Genomic DNA, 23,616 nt, shown 5'->3' with positions numbered 1-23,616 from the left:
ATTTTCAAATAATATCATTTTTATGAACTGATAATTAAATAATATGGCATATCTCAGAGTTTTCCATGAAAAAACAACATTTTGACAGCATAGTAAATGCTATTTAAAACAGATATTTATGGCAAAACAAATCTGAGAAACACTAGATAATAAAGTTAAAGTGGTTTCTTTACTACAGGACTTCTTAGAATTATTGAATATGGCAATATGTATTGTGAATATCTGCCACAGAGATAACATTTCTCTTATTTTTGTACAGGGTTCTTTTTTTAGTAGACTGTCTTGTGAAATGAGACTCCCTCAATACATGCTTGAGGAAATCAGTATTTTCCTAATTCTGTAATAAATATTTTACTTTTTCAAATTAAAAAGAGGAATGATGCAAGAGCTTTGTTTAAATTTAAGCTACAGATTACTGCAACACAAGTGATATATTCAACCTGTGGGTTAATAATCCTCTACTAATATCTGTGGCAAGGATTTGAAATATTAATAAATGAGTAGCATAAGGCAGTCAAGTTTTCTGACAAAAGGGAATGATCTGCCCTCCCCTGTCTTGGTTAATGAGCTAATGTTGAACAGTGTGAGAAATACTGAACATTGATGGGACAAAGAAAATCATCTTTTGCATTAATAAGGAAAGTGTATTCAGATACTTTGCCTTGAGCAGGCTAGGGAAGCAGGAAATTGTTCGTTCAGGGTATCACCAGATATTCTACAACTTAACTCTCCAAACTGCCAACCACAAGCCTACATCTGTTTTACCTGTGAGAGCTCTTTACAGGTTAATTGTTGTGTGGGTTAATTTTGTGACTCCCCCCGCCCCCCAAAGAAAAACATTTGTCCACAGTTTGGGGCCAGGTTGTTTTCTCAGGTTACCAGCTTCCAGGCTAATCTGGTAAATGTTTAAATAAGGATTTCTATGATAGCAATGTTTCTCTTTTTATGGCTAGTTTGTAGTTTGAATTGGATGTGTCCCCTGAGTATATATATGATTATGCATATTTCTTATAAATCCTAATTAAAACATAGTGTGGTTGTCCTCTTAGTGCCTGCTCTGTGTCCTTGAAGTGGCTGGTAATGGTGACAGAAGTTAGGATCCATTCATGTATGATAGTTTCTTTTTTAAAACATCAACTAGATTTTTTTTAATTCATCATAGACAAGTTTTAAGTCATGTGAGCTTATTAAACAATTTGTTAATACAAAAGTCAACTAAGCAAAACCACAAACCACATACATGGGCTTTTAGATTTTAACCTAAAATGAAGTTCATATCATTTATTTGTATGTAACAACAAATGACCACTATGGATACTTGAAATCATTTATTCAAGGTATTTTTATATAATTTTGCACTCGTAGTATAGCATACAATGAAAGAATGTAAGAGTGTAAAAAAGACTATAAAGCCAGTGTCAGGCATGTAAATTAAGAGCTTCTCAAAAAAGTTACAGGTGTTTTACAAATAGGATTCTTGAAAATTTTGGAAGAAACTAAACCTTCATTGAAAGTATTACAATATCAAATGATATGTAGTTAGTAGCAAGCAGTTACCTATTAATTAAATGTTTATATCCTGTGAACTAAGACAACACATTTTTACATTCAAGTTGAAATAATTCAGCACCATTTTAGTTTAAAAGATAAATGAAATGCTTGAAGTGTTTAAAAGTGGCCCAGGACTTTTGGTAACTGGAAATGAAATATAGCTGTTGTTTGAATGTATTATTTGTGAATATGGATTATAAATATAAAAAATGTAGAAAAGGGGTAACTTTTTACTTATCATTTACTATACTGTTAGTATCAGTACAAGTTATTTTTAAAATAAGGCGTCTTCTGACCAGAAATTGTGTATTTTCACACAAGTTGCTAAAGGTGATTTCTCAGTGCCATGATCATTTTAATGCATGGCATTTCCTCTGGAATCTGAATATTGGGAATGTTTAAATGTGATTATTCTATGAGGTTGCAAAGAAAAAACATTTATTGTTCATTATTACAAATAATACCTAGTGATTGGAATTGTGAATAAATTTATTATGTAAAAGTGTAAAGATTTCCTAGAAATAGGCAAGTTGTAGATTCATATGTTCTGGTACTGCTGGAAAACTGAATCCTCACCCCCAAGGTCAAGACATCTTTAGTTCAAACGGTGGTCTGAATAATTATGAGGTCACTAATATGGTGTGTGGAAGACTCATTATTATTTTCCTGTTTAGCCCATTTTTTTTTCTCAGTCTTTATTAGTTTAAAAGCCAGTTTCTTTTCACTGCTCAACATTCTTTGTATCATTTCTACTTTCTATTTATTTTTTTTAATCTAGAGTTTGTAAGGCTGGATTCTTTATTTTATTAATGGATAACTTTTACCAGCTAGTCATTTTGTGTGAGTTTTTGTGGTTATTCAGAGAAGAGATCCCTTGAGGTTCAAAAATATTGAATGTTAAGGGAGTGTTAAGAGATGACTGAGGGGGAAGGATGCATAAGGATTAAGTGAGAATCTTTACTTCCTAATCGAAACTTTTTTTTTTCAAAATCAATCAAATAGCACATTTTATATTTAAAAGGCAGACAGTTCAGGAATTGGAAACATATTTTTAATTATTAGTAACACATACATGCATATAACTATTAGTTTTTAACTTATTTTTAAAATAAAATATGGTCATGAAAAACAATAGAGCTTAAAATAAAATTTTTTAGACATGTACTTATAGTTGTTAAAAATGAAATAAAGTGAACCTAAAGCATAATAATGACATTTTTAATACTTAATTGAGGTTAGAGAAAATCTTTTTTATATCCTATTGCCTAGCATGTCAGTGCCTGGCATATATTAGGCCCTCAAATGATGATGGATGGACAGACAGATGGAGGGTCTAATGAATGATAGTAAATATGTCTTCTCGTGTATCCAAAGGCCATGATATTGGCTAGCTTTTAATACAGGGGTAAAAATCTTGCACTAATAGATCTTAAATCTGTAGATGCCAGTCTGGCTCAGTATTAATACTGACAGTAGTTTATTGTTTTTCTAAGAAGTAACTATGTTAAAATATTTGAAAATATTATAATCTAAAAGAAAGGCTCTTCCTGCAATCTTAAAACTAAAAAGCAATTTAAGGCAAAGAGGTACATCAAAGAAGCTATCCCATAGATCAGATACTAGCTCAGTGAAAGCCCTGATCTCTACTAAGTTGTCTGTGTTCTCTATTGGGAAGAGTGTACTCTGGCGGATGTAGATCTGTGGCCCTCCATTACCCACGCCTCCATGACTGTCCATTTCTAGCCCCTCTCACTGCTCTAGGCACTGAGTGAGTGCTGAATGGTGTTGACTTTACAACTCCATGGCGTATAATACACGGATGCCAACTCATTTTTAAATTTTACCTGTGTGTCCTGGCACTTGAAGTACCTTGCTTGAGATTTTAATACTGGTTAATATAGAAAAACTTCTGCTTAAGCACCACTAACTTAAAAGTGTAATTTGATTTCTTTCTGCACCTTTTGAATCTAGAAAAAAGAGAAAGTCTCCCAATTCTGTTGTGACACATGATTTCACAGTTTAAAATAAAAGCACAGCTGTCTCATTATGTAGCACAGCCTTTGGTTTTGACGAAAGTATTTTTTTTACCCTTATTCACCAACCCCTCAAGTATGTAATGCTGTGTGCTTTGCTAATCTGGATTATATTTCAGACACACACACACACACACACATACAAACACACACACACATACACACACACACACACACACACACACACACACACATGACTGATTCCTGGATGACACGGTTCCTGTATCCACACATATTATGTCATCTATTATGGATAACTTAAAACTTTCTAGCATTCCTCTTTTTAAAGCTGAACTTATTTTTTTAAATGTAGAAAATTTGAAAATTCTAAATTGATTTTCATTACTTTTTAAAAATTATTTGAGAGACAGTTGTGGTTTGAGGGACTTGTTCATTATGATTTTTATTTTATGTCCGTAAGAAAAAATTTTTGGCCAGTACTTCAATATACTTAATTGTGCATTATCTTTGGATGTATCATATTTGTCATCAGAATAACTTCCCATTGACACAGTTGTCCTATGTATACCAGTCCCCAGAAGGGTAATTTTAAGATGCCACTTAAAAGGTCTCTGCCCATAGGAAAATTAAAGAGTAGAGGGAGCATCAACAAATGTCAGGGAGAGTTGGGCAGCTCAATTACTCAATTTGTTCCAAAATAAAAACTGACTTATGTCAGAGTGAAATTGTACACTTGACAGAAAGAAAGGAGTTTATCTACTAATTTAAAAATGTAAACATAAATTTTATATAGGGATGTAGCTATCTGAATACATATACTGCCATTTCTCTGCTATATAGTAATATTTTTTGAGACCCATGGTAATGCATTTGTTCCTTCCTCAGCACCAAATGTGTCCATACCTATTTAAACAGTAGGAGCCAGGACATATATAAGCCAATGATTACCGTAGTTCACTGAAGTTACAGCACTTTAGAAAATTCCCAGTTCAAAGTAATTTTGGCTCATTCATTGCAATATTACTTTCCCTTCTGTATTGTAAATACAAAAAGAGCATAAGAAATTTGGATTTCTTTGAAAGAGCCAAGGGTGCAACTACAGAATTGAAACATGTTAATTCACAAAATAATGTGAATAATATTAAAATTTTTCCAAACAATGCCAATTTAAATGTTCAAAATCCAGTTATGTGCTTAGTTATAAAAAAGTCCAAACAAAAATTCCTTTGTTGTTTTCTGTTCTCTTTTTCAAAGTACATAAATCCTACTGAAGTTAATCTATTTTTCCCACTTCAGAACACCAGGCACTGATTTATCCATTGGGAGTCTTGGCTTGCTTTTTAATACCTATATTAAAAAACAAAAGATAAGTTATTAACCTGATAATACTATGAATGAATACAGTAGACAAGTTTGAAGTCAACCTTTTAAAAAATTGAGGTATCATTTTCCTCCACCTAAGCAGCAGTTAGCTTATGAAATTATCCATTAATACTTGATTGAGAAAAAAATATTTTTATTGATTTGAGAGAGAAAAATATCATTTTCTTGTCCCACTTATTTATGCATTCATTGGTTAATTCTTATATGTGCCCTGACAGAGGATCGAACCTGCAACATTGGCATATCAGGACGATGCAGCTAGGGCCAATACTTGATTTTAACACTGATTTAAAGAAAGTATGTCAGCAGCAGAAAGTATATGCCTGATATTTATGGTTAAATAAAAAATCTACTTAAACAACCAAAAGTAAAGCAGGACTCAGACCAGCAACTCTGCCTGGGTGAGTTCACTCCATGGAACAAATGTGGCATGCGCACCAAGAAGCAGGGCCGGCCTCTCGCTGTCCTGCATTAGTCCTTTCCCAGCATGATTTGGGATGTGTAGTGAGGCATTAATGTGCAAGACACCGAATCAAAGCCAATAAATCAATATTAGTGTGTTTACATTATCACAGATTCCCCATGTAAAGGAAATAAACCATAAACCATAGTCCAAATCATAAACCATAATCTCCCAACAGTAATGTCTGTGAGAAGAAAACTTAGTTGTAGTATCATAGAACTGAACTGGACCACAAAGTCACTTGGTCTGTATATTTTATAAACAATGAGCGAGAAGAGGATACATTAAAGTCACACACTTTCTAACGGGGTGGTTTGTTCACACCAATGGAATGCTCTCAAATATTTCATTAATGTGAAAAACATCAGTAAACTCAGAGGTAATATGTCTTTAAGAGTTAAAAAAAAAAAAAAGTACAATAATGTTACCAAGGGAATCACACCCACTGCTACTTACAGAGTCACCAGACCACATAACTTCAGGCTACATATGCTCCCCGCCCAAGAAAGACTGTGTATGGCCTCCAAAACGAAGTTCTAACTTTCTGTCTTGCTCTTCAGTGCTCTCTTTGATCTGGTCCCATTTTACTGCTCCATCCTTTTTACCTAACTCTTCACTCCATGAAACATATTTTAGCCAAACTAGAACACTTGCTTTTCCAAACATATCCTGCAATTTCTTCCTGCCATGTAGGTGTCAGTGATGTCCTCCCAGCATGCTCTTTTTTAAAAAATTTATCTTTATTATTGATATTATTACAGATGTCCCTCTTCCTTTTTTTCCCATTGACCCCCTTCTCTCCACACCTACCCTTTCCAGGTGTTCACCACACTATTGTCTGTGTCCATTGGCTATGCATACAAGTTCCCTGTTTAATCTTCTCCCCCGCTCCCTACTTTCTCTCTGATAGTCAGAGCATGCTCTTGCCAAACTCTCTCCAGTGCAGTCCTCCTTAGCCTCAAGACCCAATTCAAATGCTGTCCTAAAGCCACTCCTGATTCTCAGCCAGAGGATATCTCTCCTTCCTCTGAACTCTGATCCCTAGCAAGGGAGGCTGGAAGTGAAAGTCAAAACGTAAGAGGCAGTCAGCTGAAGGTGAGGATATCTTTCTCAAGTCGAGGTTTCTGCACTTTTCCCATTATTTCCCATTCATGGATAAGTCTGATCTTATTTTATTATGATTCACTAACTATGGGTTATTAAACTCACATTTTCATCTGATCAATATTCATTATCAAAATTCTATCTCAACCACTCTTGCAGTTTAGTTATAGTCAGTGGCAACTGTTTAAAAAAAGAAAAGGCAACTCTAGGCTGAAACAATTTTTATTTGCTCAAAATATCTGGCAGCCCGGCTGGCATGGCTCAGTGGTTGAGCATCAACCTATGAACCAAGAGGTCAAGGTTCAATTCCCGGTCAGGGCACATGCCCAGGTTGTGGGCTTGATCCCCAGTGGGGGCGTGCAGGAGGCAGCAAATCAATGATTCTCTCTCATATTGATGTTTCTCTCTCTCCTCCTCCCTTCCTCTCTGAAATCAATAAAAATATATTTTTTAAAAAAGAAAAAGGAAATATCTGGCAACATCCAAGTCAATGGATTCTACTGAATGAGAAGCAAGACACGTTCTGTGAAACAACAGAGTCACCTCTCCAGACCTCATTCTAGAGGAAAGCTAGCGGTTGTACCTGGGAGTCACCTAGCTTATTACTAGTATAACCGAGGTCCTGGTCCCGCTGCATTTTATTTTACCCCTCGTGGAACTCCTTGTTGTTTGTTTATTACAGTTATGTATTTCTCTCACCCTCTCAATTCCCTAAAGAGAGGGTAATTATCTATTAATCAAATATTGACTAAGAGGCTACATAGTGGCAGACCTCTACCTGGTAATGGGTTTGCAGTAGACAAGAAGCGAGGTCCCGGCTATGACAGTAGAACAGGAGACAAACATTGAACAAAGATTCACAAGTAATTAATTGTAATTATTGCTATACAGGGTCAGGAGTCTTATTTATCCTTGAATTATTCTAAAATACCCAGTGTAGGACCTCAATAAATACATTGTGCAAGTGTGAGAATACCAAGGATTAGAGAATTAAGGAATTATAAAAATCAAGGTAACCCATGTATTTTAGTTCAAATTTCATTGCTGTTCTGGGGATTTGCAGGTACACTATGATCACTCTGTACTATATGGGTCATAAACCCATTCAGGTTTCCTATGTTGTGGGCATGTTCAGAAGAATATATTTAATTATCATTTTGCTGTTATAAGCTTCATTGACCTTGAATGCTGTGATGACACTTGTAAAGCACAGCCTTTGCTCATTCATGGGAACGAGGAAAAGGCGCCCCTGTAAGGTGCATGCAGCCCAAGCCACAGGAGGTGGCTCTGTGAGTGGAGCATGGGACAGGAGCCCAGGTCTAAGGCAGAACCTGCACAATCAGGTTTAGGTGGTCTTGGGGAAACCTACAGCTGCAGGTGCATGTGTGATGAACCACTGTCCTGGTTTGTACATCAGGGAGAAATTACTATTATGAGTTTCTAGTGTACCTGTTACACCTTTCTGTGTGACTCCGAGGCACCAGTGCCTCTCCAGCGTCAAAGCAAAGCTGATGGGTGTTCAGTATCACTCTCATGGTGTGCTCATTGTTCGGAAGGTGCCGCTCACAGGTGGCATGTGTAGTTAGAATCTAAAACCCAGCAACACTAAAGCAGGCAGTGCTTAAGGCATTAGGGTGAGATGGACAGACAAGCAGGAAACCTGCCCACCTTTCGCTAAGTACTTTCATCAGCACACCACTCCTGTTAATATTAATGTGCTGGAATTCTATCTAAGATGTCATTCGGAGAAGGGTTCCAGGACTAAGAAAATGATGAAGGTACCTTCACACATCCCTTCTTTTGTGGAATATTTCCCTAGTATTTGTTCTAGAACTCAAATATGTGAACTCTTGATTTGCACAGAACAGGCAGTCTGATCCCTTTAGCTGCATTCTTTAAGGCAGCGATTTTTCAGAATGTACTTTGAGGAACTCTAGGAATTTCTCCAGAGCTCTGTCATGCACTCTGGCAGCAGCCGGAAACCCAACCATTTGGGCTCCCACAAGGTCACCCACACTACGCATTGCATACTTCACATATTCGGCCTCCACACATGCTTTCTGGGTAAACAATGTGTTCTCTTTCTCTCTCTCTCTCTCTCTCTCTCCCCCCCCTCTCTGTGTGTGTGTGTGTGTGTTGTCTTCAAAACTAAGTTTTAAGATGCTAAAAAGCTGAGTACACCCTCCTTTCTCTAGCATAGCCAAAAAAAGATCAGCTCTAACTATGTGACAGTGCAGACCATTTCTACCTTCAGTCTAGTTTGCAAGGAGGCTATACTAATGATAGGAACAAACATACCCTGTGCAATGCCTGTTGATGAACTAAAACGCTTGGGAAAGAGTATCGCTTAGTTAGGCAAATCAGACTTACGGTGAAATTGTGCAACCTGAGGCATACGCATGATGTCCTGTGTAGCGAATGTCACAGCGCACGACATTGTTGGAATAGTCGGACTCAGGCACCAAGTAGCTGGGGTTCACACTGACCTAGGCAACACAAACATCATCTGCACTTCAGATTTTATTAGCAGTGTTTACTGGTTAATTTCTTCCTGTTTTCACAGGGCTACCATGCTTCAACTCACAGAAGCAGGGAGGGTGAAGTTTTAGGCAAATGGTTCAACTCTGGAGCCGTTTTAGGGAGAGGTTGTGTATTTTCCCCTCAAGTTCTTTAAAATAAGATATTTTGGGAGATATCTGTAATACTATTAACAATAAAAAATAAATAATATATATATATATTATTAAAAATAAAATAAAAAATAATATATCTGGGATCATTTAGAAATAGTTATGGAAAATGTATAATTGCTTTCAGGGTCATGATTATCTAACATTTGAATCCAGAGAAAGGGATCTATGGAATTTCAGTGGAAATAAGTTACAGCTATATATTCTTAAAGGTCTCTACCTTTAGGATGTAGTTTCCAGGTGCTACATCTGTGATGTCAATCCACTGGCAGTCTATGTCTGCATTGTAAGTATCATAACAGCCAGGACTCAACCCCTAAAACAAATAAAATAAGACATTTAAAAAGATGGTGTATGGTTAGAGTATGCTAAAGAATATGCATATTAATCCTAGCCAGTTTGGCACAGTGGATAGAGTGTCAGCCTGAGGACCAAAGGGTCCCGGATTCGATTCCAGTCAAGGGCACGTACCTTGGTTGCAGGCTTCTCCCTGGCCCGGGCCCTGGTTGGGGCTCGTGCAGGAGGCAACCAATTGATGTGTTTCTCTCACATCAATGTTTCTCTCTATCTTTCCCTCTCTCTTCCACTCTCCCTAAAAATCAATGGGAAAATATCCTCAGATGAAGGATTAACAAAAGAGAGAGAGAGAGAAAGAGGGGAGAGAGAATGCATATTATTTGTAAATCAAATTTTAAGTTAGTACTTACAAGAGTTTGTGAGTACAACTATACTTATATTGCATCTCCCTTGAGAAGTATATATTACTCAGCCTTATAGCACCTCCAACAACAAAAAACTGCCTAATATAAGTAGTAGTATATCTAGCTTCTTAAAAGTGTCATAAGTCACCAGTGATAAGTATAATCTTAAGTGAAAAATAGACCTCCACCAAAATTCTAGACTATCATCAGTTCAAGAATAAAGGCCACATAATAATCAATTTAGCTCAAATATTCTCTTCTCAGTACAACCTTCCCCAATTTTGACCTTTGGAAATTACTTCCTGTACTCTGCCCATGATACTTTTTTGTGTATATAGCTTTTATAGTATTTATCCTTTTCTGCTCTGAATTATAATCATACTATATAAAAACATCTAATTAAAGGTTGTAAGCTCCCTAAGGGTAGGGTCTATGATTGCATTTTTGAATAGCTAACTGTAATTATGTATTACATGTCAGGAATCATTTTAAACATAAATTCAGTTCCCAGAACTACACGAGGCAGGTGCTATTATTATCCCCATTTTACAAATAAGGAACCTGAGGCACAGTAAGGTCAAATAACTCATGGAAGGATATATAGCTTATAAGTGGCTGAGTTGGTTTTGAGTTTAGGCATTTGGATCCAGAGTCTCTGATGTTCCCCACCACACTGTACCCTCTCTCATATAGTCACTGAAATATCTTGTTGAATTAAAGGGATGAATGTATGTCTCAATGTACACATCCCATCTCACTTCACTTGCTAAGGTATTCATGTCAGCAAGTAAATGAGTGACTTCTACAGCCTGTGAGGAGAAGAATACCAATGAGATACGGTCCTTGCTCTCTGTAAAGTTATAGTCTGGAGAAGTTTGTTCAAACTGAAGTCTGTAGGTGCAGTCTCAAATCTATTAGTTCTTCACGAGAAGTTTTACTGTTGTATTTTCATTCTAATGGTAATCTAAAGAAAATTAAAAAGCATATGCTAGAATCATTTTAACTCAATACTGCTATTTAATTTCAGCACCCCAAATTGCTTTGGTGCTTAAGATCACCTTCGTCACCAAAGAGATGGCAAAATCATCTAGCGTGTCCTACCAGTTCTGGTTTGACGATAACCTGATTTGGGGAGGAAGAGGAAGAATTGTGCTCTCATACCACACACAATGTAGCGTGGACAGGCCACACTCAGAAGTACCTGTGCCACAGCAGTGAGAACAATGTACCCACCTTTGCTCATACAAACGCATTAACAGTATGTTGAGGGGTAAATACGTAATGAATAATTTTTGCTTTCTTATCCCAGCTTATCATTTGTTCTGGCACATAATAAATACTTAATAAGTTTAGCTCTTGTTGTTGTTGTTGCTACTACTAAATTTATGGCATTACAAGGGAGTCATTGGAATAGATATCTCTTTAATCCAGGTTTAAATAATACTACAATGTTTATATTACTTTCAAGTAAATAAAAGAGCTTTAAAGAATGCTGAAACTAGTACTCTAGCATGACTCAGCTCGCAGAAGTTAAGTATGAGCTTTGATTATTTGAACTAGCAAACAAATATGGGAGTTTTTAGGGCCATTAAGGAAACAGGTATTTCATATATTCAAAGTCATGCTTTAGAAATAGATTAAATGTAGAACCTTACCTGAGGCTATCTAAATTAGCTATTTGGTTTTAGCAAAACACAACTGTTTGATACAGTAAGTTAATATGACAGTTTCTAGTTTTGTATACATTTAATATATGAATTTGTTATGAAAGTATAAATATAAGGAAGTTATATCTAGTTTTATATTTGGATACATTTAATAAACATTATAATACAACTAATCTAAGTCAATATTGGGGCTTTGAGAGAATTATTTTTTCCTTTAAATGATATGCCAGTCTAAGTGAAAAGCACAAACTGCTTATAATACAAGACCTGGTGAATAATAGTTAATAGGGCATAAATGAGGATGGTTAGGGGAAAGCTACCATATAAAATGAAGTGGGGTGACCCCAAGAATTGAGAGACTAGAAGTGCTGTAAATACCTGTCGTCTTAGATTCAAGTATTTCAGCAGTGAGCTATCCACAGTGCCTCTTTGTGAATGAAAAGAATAAACTAGGTCCCTTCACAGGCAGGCCCTGTGGGACTCTCAGTGGAAAAGGAATTTCTGTAGACACATATCTGTAACGTGTGGATAGGTTACATCTTCTTTTGCTTAAAGAATAAGTGTTGCCTCAGGGCACATGGAATTGAACCCTACCCCCTCCAATTGCTCTCATATTCTAAGCTTAGAGAAAGAAGCAGCAGTAACATTTAGGTCACCAAAGGCTTCCTGCCACAGTCCTGGAATTTGCTTCCCCTTGCCCTGAGACATATACTCTCACTACTCCTTGCCAAGATTTCGGCAGGAGTAAAATTACAATGTCCTTTTACAAATTAGAGTTTCTTATGGAAATACTGGCATGGCTTTGAACTGACACAGATTTTCCCATTATAGGACACACAAATTGCTTAGTTCAGCACGATTTTTAAAAATTCATCCAAAGAACATCTGACATCAATTATACTGTAGTCTTAAATATATATGTGTAAAGAAAGAAATTGTATCCTTCTGCTTTTATTTACATGATTAAAAGAGACAGTTTTTTAAAGTGCTTTTTAAGAAGCCTACTTTCTCTCCTTTTGCTAACCACAATCACCGGGTATCCTATTTTTAGCATACTAGGTTTTGCAGGTGGGAAAACAGGTATCTTTTCTATAGTTACTTACCAAGCCAGTGAAAGGATACAGAATGAGCTCAGATATTGGAAACCATTCAGACTTTTTCAGAGAGTAAAGTGCTGCTTTTGATTGTGGAACACAATGAGTCTGCAGTGACCTTCTGTGATGATAAAATACTTTCAAAATAATTTGGATCATCAAGCCTTCACTTTTGTTTTCTCAGTTATCTTCTATCTTGACTAGATAAACCCCTAAATGAAGCAGTTTGTAAAAGACAGGCGGGAGGAAAGAAAATAGAAGACCCCTTTGTTTTCTCTCGAAGCCTGCAGATTCCTGATCTGATGATGCCAACCTACCTGTGTGTGTGCAGTACATGCAAACCGCCTGTGGTAGCCATAGTCACAGGATGTGTCCTCCAGACAGAAACTTGCTTTGTGGCCTTCAGCCACTCTCCTCTGGGTGTTGGCATCGAGCAGGTCATAGTGGCTGAATTCATCCATGCTGTGGTAATGTCTAGTGTGCCCCACAACACAGAGACAGTGGTCAGTGACAGAGAGAGGAAAAGCAGTGAGAACTTCAGATGACTTCCCCGCTGCCCACCGGTCTGTTTGCACATTAAAATTGAGATAACGTTTATCTTTTTAAAGCCAGATTCTGTATGATTTCCACCTCCTCACCCCCCTACCCAGGGTCAGAAGTCTATAAAAACCGTAAGTTTTCAACTTTGCTACTTGGAAAAAAAAGACATATTTTGAGTGTTTTGCTTTTCTATTATACCCTGTTTTATCTTTGAATATTAAATAGAATTGGACAGTAAATTTCTGTGTTTAGGTGAAACTTGCCATGTGTTTTCTAGTATATTTCCCTTGGCTGCCATACTGATGTTTCATTCCAATAAAGAAGAGCACATGACTCTTGGGAAGTGTCTGTGAGATTTTAGAAATTTAAGTTCTCATAGATTTAAAAATGATTACTAAAATGCAAAAGAGAAAATGGCATGTTTTACCCACCATTATTATTTTAACTAGTATAAACTTTTGTTTGGAAATGAATAATTCTATCTTATCAGCACATTAGGTGCTCATATCTGTTGTTATCATTTCATGAAAGAGAACATGCTGAATTGTTCATCTTCTCCCATTAGGAAGAGAACAAGTTTAAGGGCACATGTCAGGATTTTCTGGCAATAAACACCTGAGCAATTTATCTAGGCTAATTATAGCATAACCTAATGTGGACATCTTTAAATTTAGGACAAAACAGGCAAAGTTGTATTGATACAGGTCTTTTGAAAGATGGAGATAGGTCTTCTCAGCTCATGGAGTATATCATATACACCTTTCTTTGAGAAAGGTATCTGAACCCTTTTAATAACAATTTGTGTTCTTTATTAAATGCTGTTAAATGCTAACTACAGATGATCTTGGCTGCAATGGGCTTTTTTATAAATCTTGAAATATATTGGAGTAAAATTCTAGTGAATCCAATCACTGAACCCTATCAACTGTTTTAATAAACTGGACTTAGAGTTTCTAATTTAAAAGATAACAGGATCTACTAATTGATATATTATTTTAAAGACAGACTCCATTGATTATGTCAGATTACATAGAGAAAAATTCTAAATGTGAATAACAGCAATTTTCTCCCTTTGTGTAAAAATCATTTGAAAAATGAAAAACCAACTCAAAAGTACCCAGAAGGCCCATCCACTTACTGATGACAACTGTGCCATTCCCAGGAATATCTTGGTCGGCTTGGTAAGAAATCTGATGTCCCTTGATTTTTCACTCTTTGGGGAAATCTTAGCAGCACCCTGTGATCATAATCTCTGACATCTGCTCTATATGCTGAGCTGTCATTTTAAAAAAAGAAACATTATTATTTTCACAGACTGTTAACTAAAGAGAAAACTACAAGCAAAACCTTTTCAGTATATAATGGTGACTCTCCCACTCCTCCAACTAGATTATGAGTTTCAAGAGTCAGGGCATTTTGCTTATTATTGTGGAATCTCCAGATCTTAGGGGAGTGTCTGGCAAGTAGTCAGAACTCTGGAATATATGTTGAATGAGTGAGTGAATGAAAACTATGGAAATCCTCAGTATAAATATAAAAACAATAAAGTTAGTATTATAGTGTTGCTGGCGTGGCTCAGTGGTTGAGCGTCAGCCTATGAACCAGGTGGTCACAGTTTGGTTCCTGGTCAGGGCACATGCCAGGGTTTTGGGCTCGATCCCCAGTAGAGGGCGTGCAGGGGGCAGCCAATCAATGATTCTCTCTCATCATTGACTAGAGGCCCCATGCACAAAGATTCATGCAAAAATGGGCCTTCCTTCCCCTGGCTGCAGGCACCGCCTTGGCTCTGGTCCGGAGCCGCCTTTCCACCTTCCCACACTGCCCAGAGGCCCGGAGCTGCTAGGGCAGTGTGGAATGCCTGCATCATTGCCATGGCGACAATGCAAGCATCTTGCCCTGCCCCCCAACTGCTTGGCGCCTATGTATGCAAATTAACCCACCATCTTTGTTGGGTTAATTTGCATACTCGCTCCTGATTGGCTGGTGGGCATCGCAAAGGTACAGTCAATTTGCGTATTTCTCTATTATTAGTGTAGATGTTTCTATCTCTCCCTCTCCCTTCCTCTCTCTGAAATCAATAATAAAAAATATTTTAAAATGAGTGATAAGTAAACTTTATAATCAAGTCAAGTTTAACCATATGAATGAGTGAAACTGAGGTGGAAATTATCCCATGTTAAAAAAAAAATCATCCATATTTACCTGTTAAGAACTTTGAATTTAACAATACATTTCTTGAACAAATAACTATGATGTAAAGTGGGGAAATCACTCTAAAAAGTACACAAATAATTTTAGACAATTTTTTAACTTCACTGTCTTCAAAACAACAGCATTACTGTAATAGTATAGAGAGTGCAATGGTGTTAGTGATGCAAGATTCAAGAATGAAAATGATGCGCTTCAATTTCTTCTCTTCCTTTAGCCTGGAAATTATAAAGGGCCAGAGTGGAAGAAATATATGAATAAACATTACTGTGTACCTTCTAATACACTATTTTGTGTGAATATGCATTCAAATACTACTGATTACTAATGACCTTATTTTACAGTGTAAACATTTTTGAGACCTATCAAAACATCCTCTAGCTCCCTCTGCTGGTTTCCCAGTAGCAACTTCAGAGAAATCCATTGCTATGATTTTATTTTAGGACTGATGGAAAAACAAAGTTCTTGTTCATAGTCTTATTCTGGCTATAGTGACACCCAAATAGCTAAGTTAATTATGGCTTCAAACAAAAGGATAAAACTTAACCTTTTCCAATAAGGGGTTCCTCGATGGCAAATTAGCCCCCAGTCTTTTAAGGGTATATTAACAAGCTCTTTGATTATAATATTTTCCCATGTTATTGTACAGTTAGTTATTTAATAGAAAGTTATTGGAAACAGTTGGCTTCAAAGTTGAAGGATCTTGGAAAACAGAGACACCCCCTTCCCCCCCCCCCGCCCCCCCCCCCCCCCCCCCCCCAACACACTCGGGAGAAGTATTTGTTCCATCTCATTGATTTGTGCTGCAGTTTGAAAGACAGAACCCACAGAAATATTAAAATTTTTATCTCTCCATCCAGGTCAGCGTGCCCAGGAGTTCAAGTCCTACTTCCCAGCTCTTGTACCACTTTCCAATTCTTGTCTGTTAGGAACAAGAGTAGTCAGAACCAGGGACCTGATGAGCCCCTGGAACCAAGAGAGGGGAGCCGGGCCGCTGATATCCCAGCTCGTACCTGGCCAAGCAGTTTTCCTCCGCAGCGCATCTCAGGTTGTACATGGACATCTTTTGCACGTAAGTGGACGCCTGGATGTAGTAGGGATCTGGCACCAGGTCCGGTAGACCTAAACGTCAGCAGGTGATGGGCATAGTGAGACAACCTTGCGCCCCCTGCCCTGGCTACTGGTCCCTCCGTGTCCCTTACTCCTCAACCTCTACCCAGCTGGACTGCTGTTTAGTGTGAGGCTGTGGGTAGCAGGAGACTGGGGGATGCCTGGGGCTGCAGACCAATGTGGAAAGGAAGCAGGAGGGGCCAGGCGCGCGCGGTTTGCACCAGATTCCAGGGCTGCCTCTGCAGGCGCAGGGGGAGGGGTCGGGTCTGCGGGGACTCGGGCCTGCCGCGCCCTGGCAGCCACGTCGGGGAGCCACCAGCCACGTTGGGGAAGGGGTGCCCGGGTGGTTCCTGAGACTTGGGGTGCTTACCGTACTGGAAGTAGCCGGTGCCATAGCCGGGTCGGTACCTGCTCCCAGGCCGGGGCCTTTCATACGTGTCGTAGTAGTTGTAATAGGGGTTGTCGTCGGAGTACTTGTAAGGGTTGTATGGATCGTCTCCCACCATGCCGTCCACTCGGCTAGGCGGCCTCAAGTTACTGAGTGCCGGGCGCTCTGCGGACGTGGTCCGGTTACTCGCGCGCGCGGGGCCAGCGTCGCCGGTCCCGGACGACGAGTAGCCAGCCTGGAACCAGTGGCGGGCGGCGGGCCTGGGGCGGCCGCCGGTGGCTCCGGACGGGGCAGCGGTCCGCGCCCGAGTCGCCGCCGTGCGGTTGTTGCGGAGCAGCAGGATCGGCGTGCGCGGCTGCTGGGCAGCAGCGTTGGCGGCGCCCTGGGCGGTGGCGCTCGGGTCCCGTCGGCGCTGCGGCTGGTACTGCGAGCCCAGACTCAGCAGGCTGAACACCTGCCCGTTGTTCTCCCATTGGATCTTCTGGCTCCAGGCGCCTGGAGCCGCCGGGGGATCGCGAGGGGGCTGCTGCTGGCCGGCGGCCGGCGGGGTGCAGCGCAGGACAGTGCAGAGCTGCAGCGGCCCCAGCAGGAGCGCGGTCCAGGCGAAGCGCATCTCTCCCTTTCTCCGATGGCCCCCACTCCGGGAGGACGTCGCTCAGAGAAAAGGAAAACTGGACTGAAATCACGTGAGGGAGGGAGAAATCTTCCTCCAGGGAGGCGGTGGAGCGCGGGTATCGTAGTCCCCAGCAAGGTTGGGCTGCAGACCCTTCTCCAGTCCAGGCGGCTGCTGGGACGTGGCACCCGCCTCTGCTCTTTCCCAGCGCTCTGGAAGGCGATGGGGAGCGGCGCGGCGGCCCGGCGAGCCGGCAGTGTCTGGAGTGAAGGAAGGAGGAGAGATTTTAAACTTTCTGGCACGTTTGCAAAGTTACACAAGCCGTTCTGGCCCGGCCACCCCTCCGCTATTTGTTCACGTAATGCGATTGGAAACGTGCAAGGGGACAGCTCCTCGCCTCGGCCCCTCCCGCGCCTCCCCGTCGCGTCCTCCTCCCCCCCAGACACGTTGCACAGGGAACGTTAAGGGGAAAGAACCAAACGGAACACACATCCTGAGACACACTCGGTTTAATCTGGGGCGAACATGCAGGGATTTCAAAAGACTCAGACAGACCAAGGCAGCCAGGCCATGGGGCGAAGCCAAAATATGCATGAAGAAAAATGCTATTAGGTCACCAGCCCTGGAGAGGCGGGAAGTCAGGAGGTGGGGAGGGTGCTAGGGGCGAGAGTTGGGGGTTGGGGGTGGAACGATTGTGACTAACATTTATCCTTAAGGAGTTACCCAGACACATTTTCCAATGCATACTCACTCACTTTTATGGGAAGTGCCCTCAGCAAATAAACCCCAGGATATCAAATTTTGTTTTTTGTGTGTTGGTAACATGAGAAATGGGTTACAAATTTGTTTCCTACAGTGAATACTTTAATAACTAAAAGTGAGATTTTGCAGGGAACAAAAGCCAGTACACTGAAACCTGCCTCTTTTTCAGAATGCTGGTCTGAGCTGTACTTGGAGTGGACGTGAAGAGCCATCTTTCACCTCAACAGGGTCTACCAGGAAGTTTCATTGAGCAGGGACTGGGGCAAGACTGCCTGAGAGAGCACTCACAGGACAAAGAAGCATTTTATCTGACTTTTCCCCCCTCTCTCTTTTACATCTAATAATTAGGTTTCACTTTGGATTTTAAAAATGTAAGTCACATTTGTTAAAAGTCGAAAAGTCCTATGATGTTTGATTGATCTTCCAACTTAAACAAAAATGTTGCTAAAGAAACAGCTGGGATTCAGATTTTGGTAAAGAGAAGGGAGTAGGAGTGGCTGGAGGAGAATGGGTGGGAGGTAGGAAAGAGAGCTTAATGGACCAGATATTCACATACCACGCAGGTTTTGGACAGTGCTGGAGACATTTCAAAGGAAAATTGCTGCTAAACAGCCTGATTTAAAACTATGACTCAACACCAGATTTTAGTAACCTTTTGTTGGTGTCATCCTTGAGCTGTTGTCTGAGGTAGTGTCATCCTTGAGCTGAATACTTCAATATTCAGCTATCTCTGTTAGTCTCTGTCACTCCACGTGTTTTTTAAAATATATTTTTATTTATTTCAGAGAGAAAGAGAAGGGGAGAGAGAGATAGAAACATCAATGATGAGAGAGAATCATCCATCAGCTGCCTCCTGCATGCCCACATTGGGGATTGAGCCCACAACCCGGGCATGTGCCCTGACCAGGAATCGAACCCTGACCTTCTGGGTCATAGGTAGACGCTCAACCACTGAGCCACGCCAGCCAGGCTCTGTCTCTCCACATTGGTGGTGTTGTGGACATCCACTAATTTGACTGCTCAGCATCCATTTCCCTTTTGTTGTTGTTGTTGTTCTGAACAACTATTTTCCTTTGGGAAACTTCCTCTACCCATTGAATTGTGGCACTACCTGAGCATTCATGAGACTTCCCCCGCTTCAGGTAGTGGTCATGATATCCAAACTTGGCTCATCACACTGTCTCCCTAGAATTTAACTCTTAAGCAGAAGGACACAAGGGTCAACAATCTTGGAGTCCTGCCGAAACCAGTTTGGCTCAGTGGATAGAGCGTCAGCCTGTGGACTGAAAGGTCCCAGGTTCGATTCCGGTCAAGGGCATGTACCTTGGTTGCAGGCACATCCCCAGTGGGGGGTGTGCAGGAGACAGCTGATCGATGTTTCTCTCTCATCGATGTTTCTAACTCTCTATCACTCTCCCTTCTTCTCTGTAAAAAAATCAATAAAATATTTAAATAAATAAATAAATAAACAATGTTGGAGTCCACTCTTCCCACTACTGAAGAAAGTGTCTGTGGGGTCTTGCTACACAGATTCCCCCTGAGCTATGTTACACCAATACCTTTGAAGACCTGGTCCTTCCATTTTTTCCCCAATGTGTTCCTTTGGTCTGTTATTTGCCACCTAAAGAACCCTGACTGACACTGGGGGGATTGTGGCTGCTTCTCTCAACTACTCTGATCACACAATTTTGAGTTCAAGGTGATAGGTTTGGCTCTTTTTGAGTCAAGTTGGATTTGCTCTGCCCATGACCCCATAGTTTCTTTGGTCACAAAGAGGTGTCAGATGGAAGCTTACCAGTGGATTGGCAAACCTATTGCTTATATGATGAAGATAAAACTTCAAGTGCAAATCCCACTGATGACAGGTCAATGGTGTCATTTCTTTCTGCGAAGGTCAGAGACATCTCCAGCTGTCATTTTATGGACTTGAAGCTGTGGTTAAAATTAAACTAGTCAATTTCTCCAAACCCACAAAGAGAAGATAGAGTAAAAAGAAGCAGGTGTGTATAATTTGAATGGACAGGCCAAATTATAGGAGTAGCAGGAAGGGAGAGTGTATAATTATCTCTCATTTGAAAAAGATTCTGCATGCACCCATGAACAGTGTATTCCCCAGAAGACAGAAGCCTGTAACTGCTAGTGCTTGACCACATGTTCCTGAGGGAAGACCTATGCTGTGGAGGTCACGCTGTCAGAGAGGCTGACCACAGCAGCTCCTAATGGAGGGAAGAAAGTTTATGCTGGATCTCAGATAAAATAAGCCTTGTTTCCAATCCTGGTGCTCACACAGAAAAGCTGTGTATCTTTGGACAGCTGATTTACTGTCCCTGGCTCTCAGTTATCTGTAGGAATCAGAATTATCCAAATCTTTTCTAAAGTAGTTTTTCTAGTTTTAAAATCTCTGATTTTTGTGAATGTCTAAGTACTTGCAACTACTTTCAGTCACTATAGTGTTTCATTATGATTATTAATATTTAATTGAATAACTACTTCAGTTGGACTTTAAAACATTGGATGCATTTTATGTGTGAGCTAGAGTTTGCAGACAGTCATTTTCCTTTTTTACTTTATTTCCTATCAGTGAAATTCAATATCCATTTGTTTCCTTTACAAATACTTGGAACGCATTTATGCTCTGAAGTGTAGTATACCATATTGGTAATTGGCACACATAAGCACTCAATGAATATCAATGAGTTCATGCATTCTCAGAATTTATAGCTGAATGAGGTTCACCAATTTTTGAATTTGTTCCAACAGTTTTAAAAATGTCTTTATACTCTTATCAGAGTATAAGTAACTAATGAGAACAGTAATGGTGTGCAATATTTATTTTCTTTTAAACACATTACTTTAGGGGGGAAATGCATTACCCTTAGTGACACATCCTAAAGAGACGCTTAATTGATTTTCTCTCTTCCACTTTCTCTAAACTCTGGCTTAAGACTCAGCCAGCTAAAGACAAACATGTGGCTACCACATTGGGGACAATTGAAAGTGTTTGTGAGCCCTATGGGAGATAGTCTAGACACATATTGTACTCTCTGTTTAATGACAAAACAATTATTCACAATATTGGAGAAACCACAATTCCTTCTACTCAACACTGAAATAATAATAATGGTAACTGCAGCTATATCAAGATACCTTTAGTTTTGGTAAGATCCACAGATGTTTTCACTTTGATATTGAGACTTTCTTTTTGTGGACAATTTTGCAGAAGATACCATAAGAGGAAGAGAGATGGAATGATGTCACTTTAAAAATATATATGTTTTTATTGATTTTTAGAAAGAGAGGAAGGGAGGCAGATAGAGAGATAGAAACATTGATGAGAGAGGAACATCATCGATTAGCTGCCTCCTGCATGGCTCCTACTGGGGATCGAGCCCGCAACACAAGCATGTGCCCTGACCAGGAATCAAACCTACAACCTCTTGGTTTCTGGGTTGACGTTCAAGCACTGAGCCACACTGGCCAGGCTGATGTCACTTTTTAAAATTTTTAATTTAAGGTTCTAGGCCCGTGGTCGGCAAACTGCGGGTTGCGAGCCACATGCGGCTCTTTGGCTCCTTGAGTGTGGCTCTTCCACAAAATACCACGGCCTGGGCGAGTCTATTTTGAAGAAGTGGCGTCAGAAGAAGTTTAAGTTAAAAAATTTGGCTCTCAAAAGAAATTTCAATTGTTGATATTTGGCTCTGTTGACTAATGAGTTTGCCGACCACTGTTCTAGGCTATCAATACTAAGGACTTAAACTTCAAGATCTGGCCCAAAAAGGGGAAGTTGTCATAAAAGGGAAAGTTGTCATAAAGCTATGTTCCTGATATTTAACTGTATTTATATTTGGGGAATAACTCATATAAATGGAAAGTTATGTTATATAGAAATCCCAATCCATATAGTAATGTTTCTGAACAACCAATTCCAGAACACTAATGCCATTGTCAAAGGACTCCAGGTTGAGCATACATTCTTTTGTTTGGGGCTCAGGAAGCTCATACTATTTGGCCAAGACTAATGCTCATATGTGCTTTGATGCTGTGTAGTTTGAAAACATTGGAGGAAGTAGAATAAAGGAAGTGTGAAGTTGGAGATCTGTAAAGGGAAAACTATTGAGAAAAGAGGTAGGTATGACATCCAATACAAGGGGGATGAACTGAGGGGTGAATGAGGACATGAACACATTTTAAAAAGGTAATTCAAAATGGGTAACAGAGTGAAATAAAAAACCAGGAATCTTTTCACTTGGAGTAAAATGAAGGTGAGGAGTAAGGTAGTCTTGAAGTTAACAGTGTGCTTGTGTTCCCTTCTCCTCATTCTTGTCTTCTGCCACATACCACTTCCAGGTACTCACCCAAATATAAAAAGTAGACAGTTGGTACACACTTGTCTGTGTGTCAAGACTGAACTGGAAAAAAAAAAAATCTGTAAACAGACTGGGTTGGAGAATTCCAGAAATAATGAATTTTAAATATATCTTGTTTGGTTACCTATCCCCTTGGGCCACCTAGGGAATGGAAAAGTGGAGCTTAACCCTAGGGAATGGAAAAGTATTTCATTCTGGTATCTTTAATGCATATTCATATGTGATTAAGTAAATAATGTTAGTAACTAGGACAAAATGGAAGAAATGAGAAGAGGTGAAGTTATGATAGGAGAATGGGTCTTTGAAATTCAATGAAACAAAGTTCAAAGTAATTTGGTTATATTGACCACAAAAATAAGGAATCAGCCAGTTGGCAAAACTGCCTACAAGTGAAGCCCAAGTGATTTGATTAGGCCTGACAGACTGTCCAATGACAATGAGGCAACTGTTCATGCTGTGGGGTGTACTAGGTCATTTCTGTTTTTAACCGATAGAGTACTGTGCACTCTGGGTCTGCATCCTGGCCTGTTTGCTACTCCTCAGCTCTTTCGGATTCAGCTTCACTGTCCCGGAACCCTAAAAATTATTTAATTCAATATAATCTGTGCATGATCATCTGAGATGGTAGGATAGAAGTGGGAAGGACATTTATGTTTAACTGGGGCGTCGGGGCATCTTATCTGCCTGCCACACACAAATAGTTGCAATCCACCATAGTAAGCCCTCTGCTTTAACTTAACCCAAGGTGCACTGCTTTCTTTGGAAGCCCAGGAGGAGCAAGACAACAAATTACTAATAACCTATTGCAAATTATATGGAGATTTTTTTTTTCTTTCCTATAAAAATGATAGTTCTGAGAACGTTTGAGGGTGTTTTATGTTTGGAATAGAGGCAGAGTGGAAGGAAGATTGTGATGGGGCTGTAAAGATGAAAACCTGTTCCCTAATGGAGTTTAAGGTCAGTTTTGAGAATCATACTTCC

At 39.7% G+C, this 23,616-nt stretch overlaps 1 protein-coding gene across 2 annotated transcripts; it reads right to left on the bottom strand.

Annotated features, from left to right (window-relative positions):
• Positions 1–1,307: 1,307 nt before the first annotated feature.
• Positions 1,308–17,801, bottom strand: LOX (lysyl oxidase). 2 transcript variants are annotated; one of them, XM_008141335.3, is made up of 7 exons: positions 16,876–17,799; positions 16,409–16,517; positions 14,326–14,463; positions 12,965–13,121; positions 9,406–9,501; positions 8,866–8,981; positions 1,308–4,892 (listed from the first exon to the last, which is right to left on the bottom strand). In XM_008141335.3, exons 1-7 carry the CDS (start codon positions 17,504–17,506, stop codon positions 4,886–4,888), a joined length of 1,254 nt encoding a protein of 417 aa, XP_008139557.1. In that variant the 5' UTR covers positions 17,507–17,799; the 3' UTR covers positions 1,308–4,885. The 2 variants fall into 2 exon arrangements, with proteins under 2 accessions (XP_008139557.1, XP_008139559.1); XM_008141337.3 differs by lacking the exon at positions 1,308–4,892 and having other exon boundaries at positions 8,862–8,981; positions 16,876–17,801.
• Between the last annotated feature and the right edge of the window lie 5,815 nt (positions 17,802–23,616).

The sequence above is a fragment of the Eptesicus fuscus genome, chromosome 4 (assembly GCF_027574615.1).
Source record: "Eptesicus fuscus isolate TK198812 chromosome 4, DD_ASM_mEF_20220401, whole genome shotgun sequence".
NCBI lineage: Eukaryota > Metazoa > Chordata > Mammalia > Chiroptera > Vespertilionidae > Eptesicus > Eptesicus fuscus.
This window is presented reverse-complemented; position numbering and strand designations above follow the sequence as displayed.

Excerpts from the sequence above, each read along its gene's own strand:
- LOX (XM_008141335.3), bottom strand. The coding sequence starts at position 17,506 with ATGCGCTTCGCCTGGACCGCGCTCCTGCTGGGGCCGCTGCAGCTCTGC. Across the intron at positions 14,464-16,408 it reads GAGGAAAACTGCTTGGCCAG|CTCAGCATATAGAGCAGATG; the intron begins GTACGAGCTGGG and ends TTAAAATGACAG. Across the intron at positions 8,982-9,405 it reads CTGGAAACTACATCCTAAAG|GTCAGTGTGAACCCCAGCTA; the intron begins GTAGAGACCTTT and ends TGTGTTGCCTAG.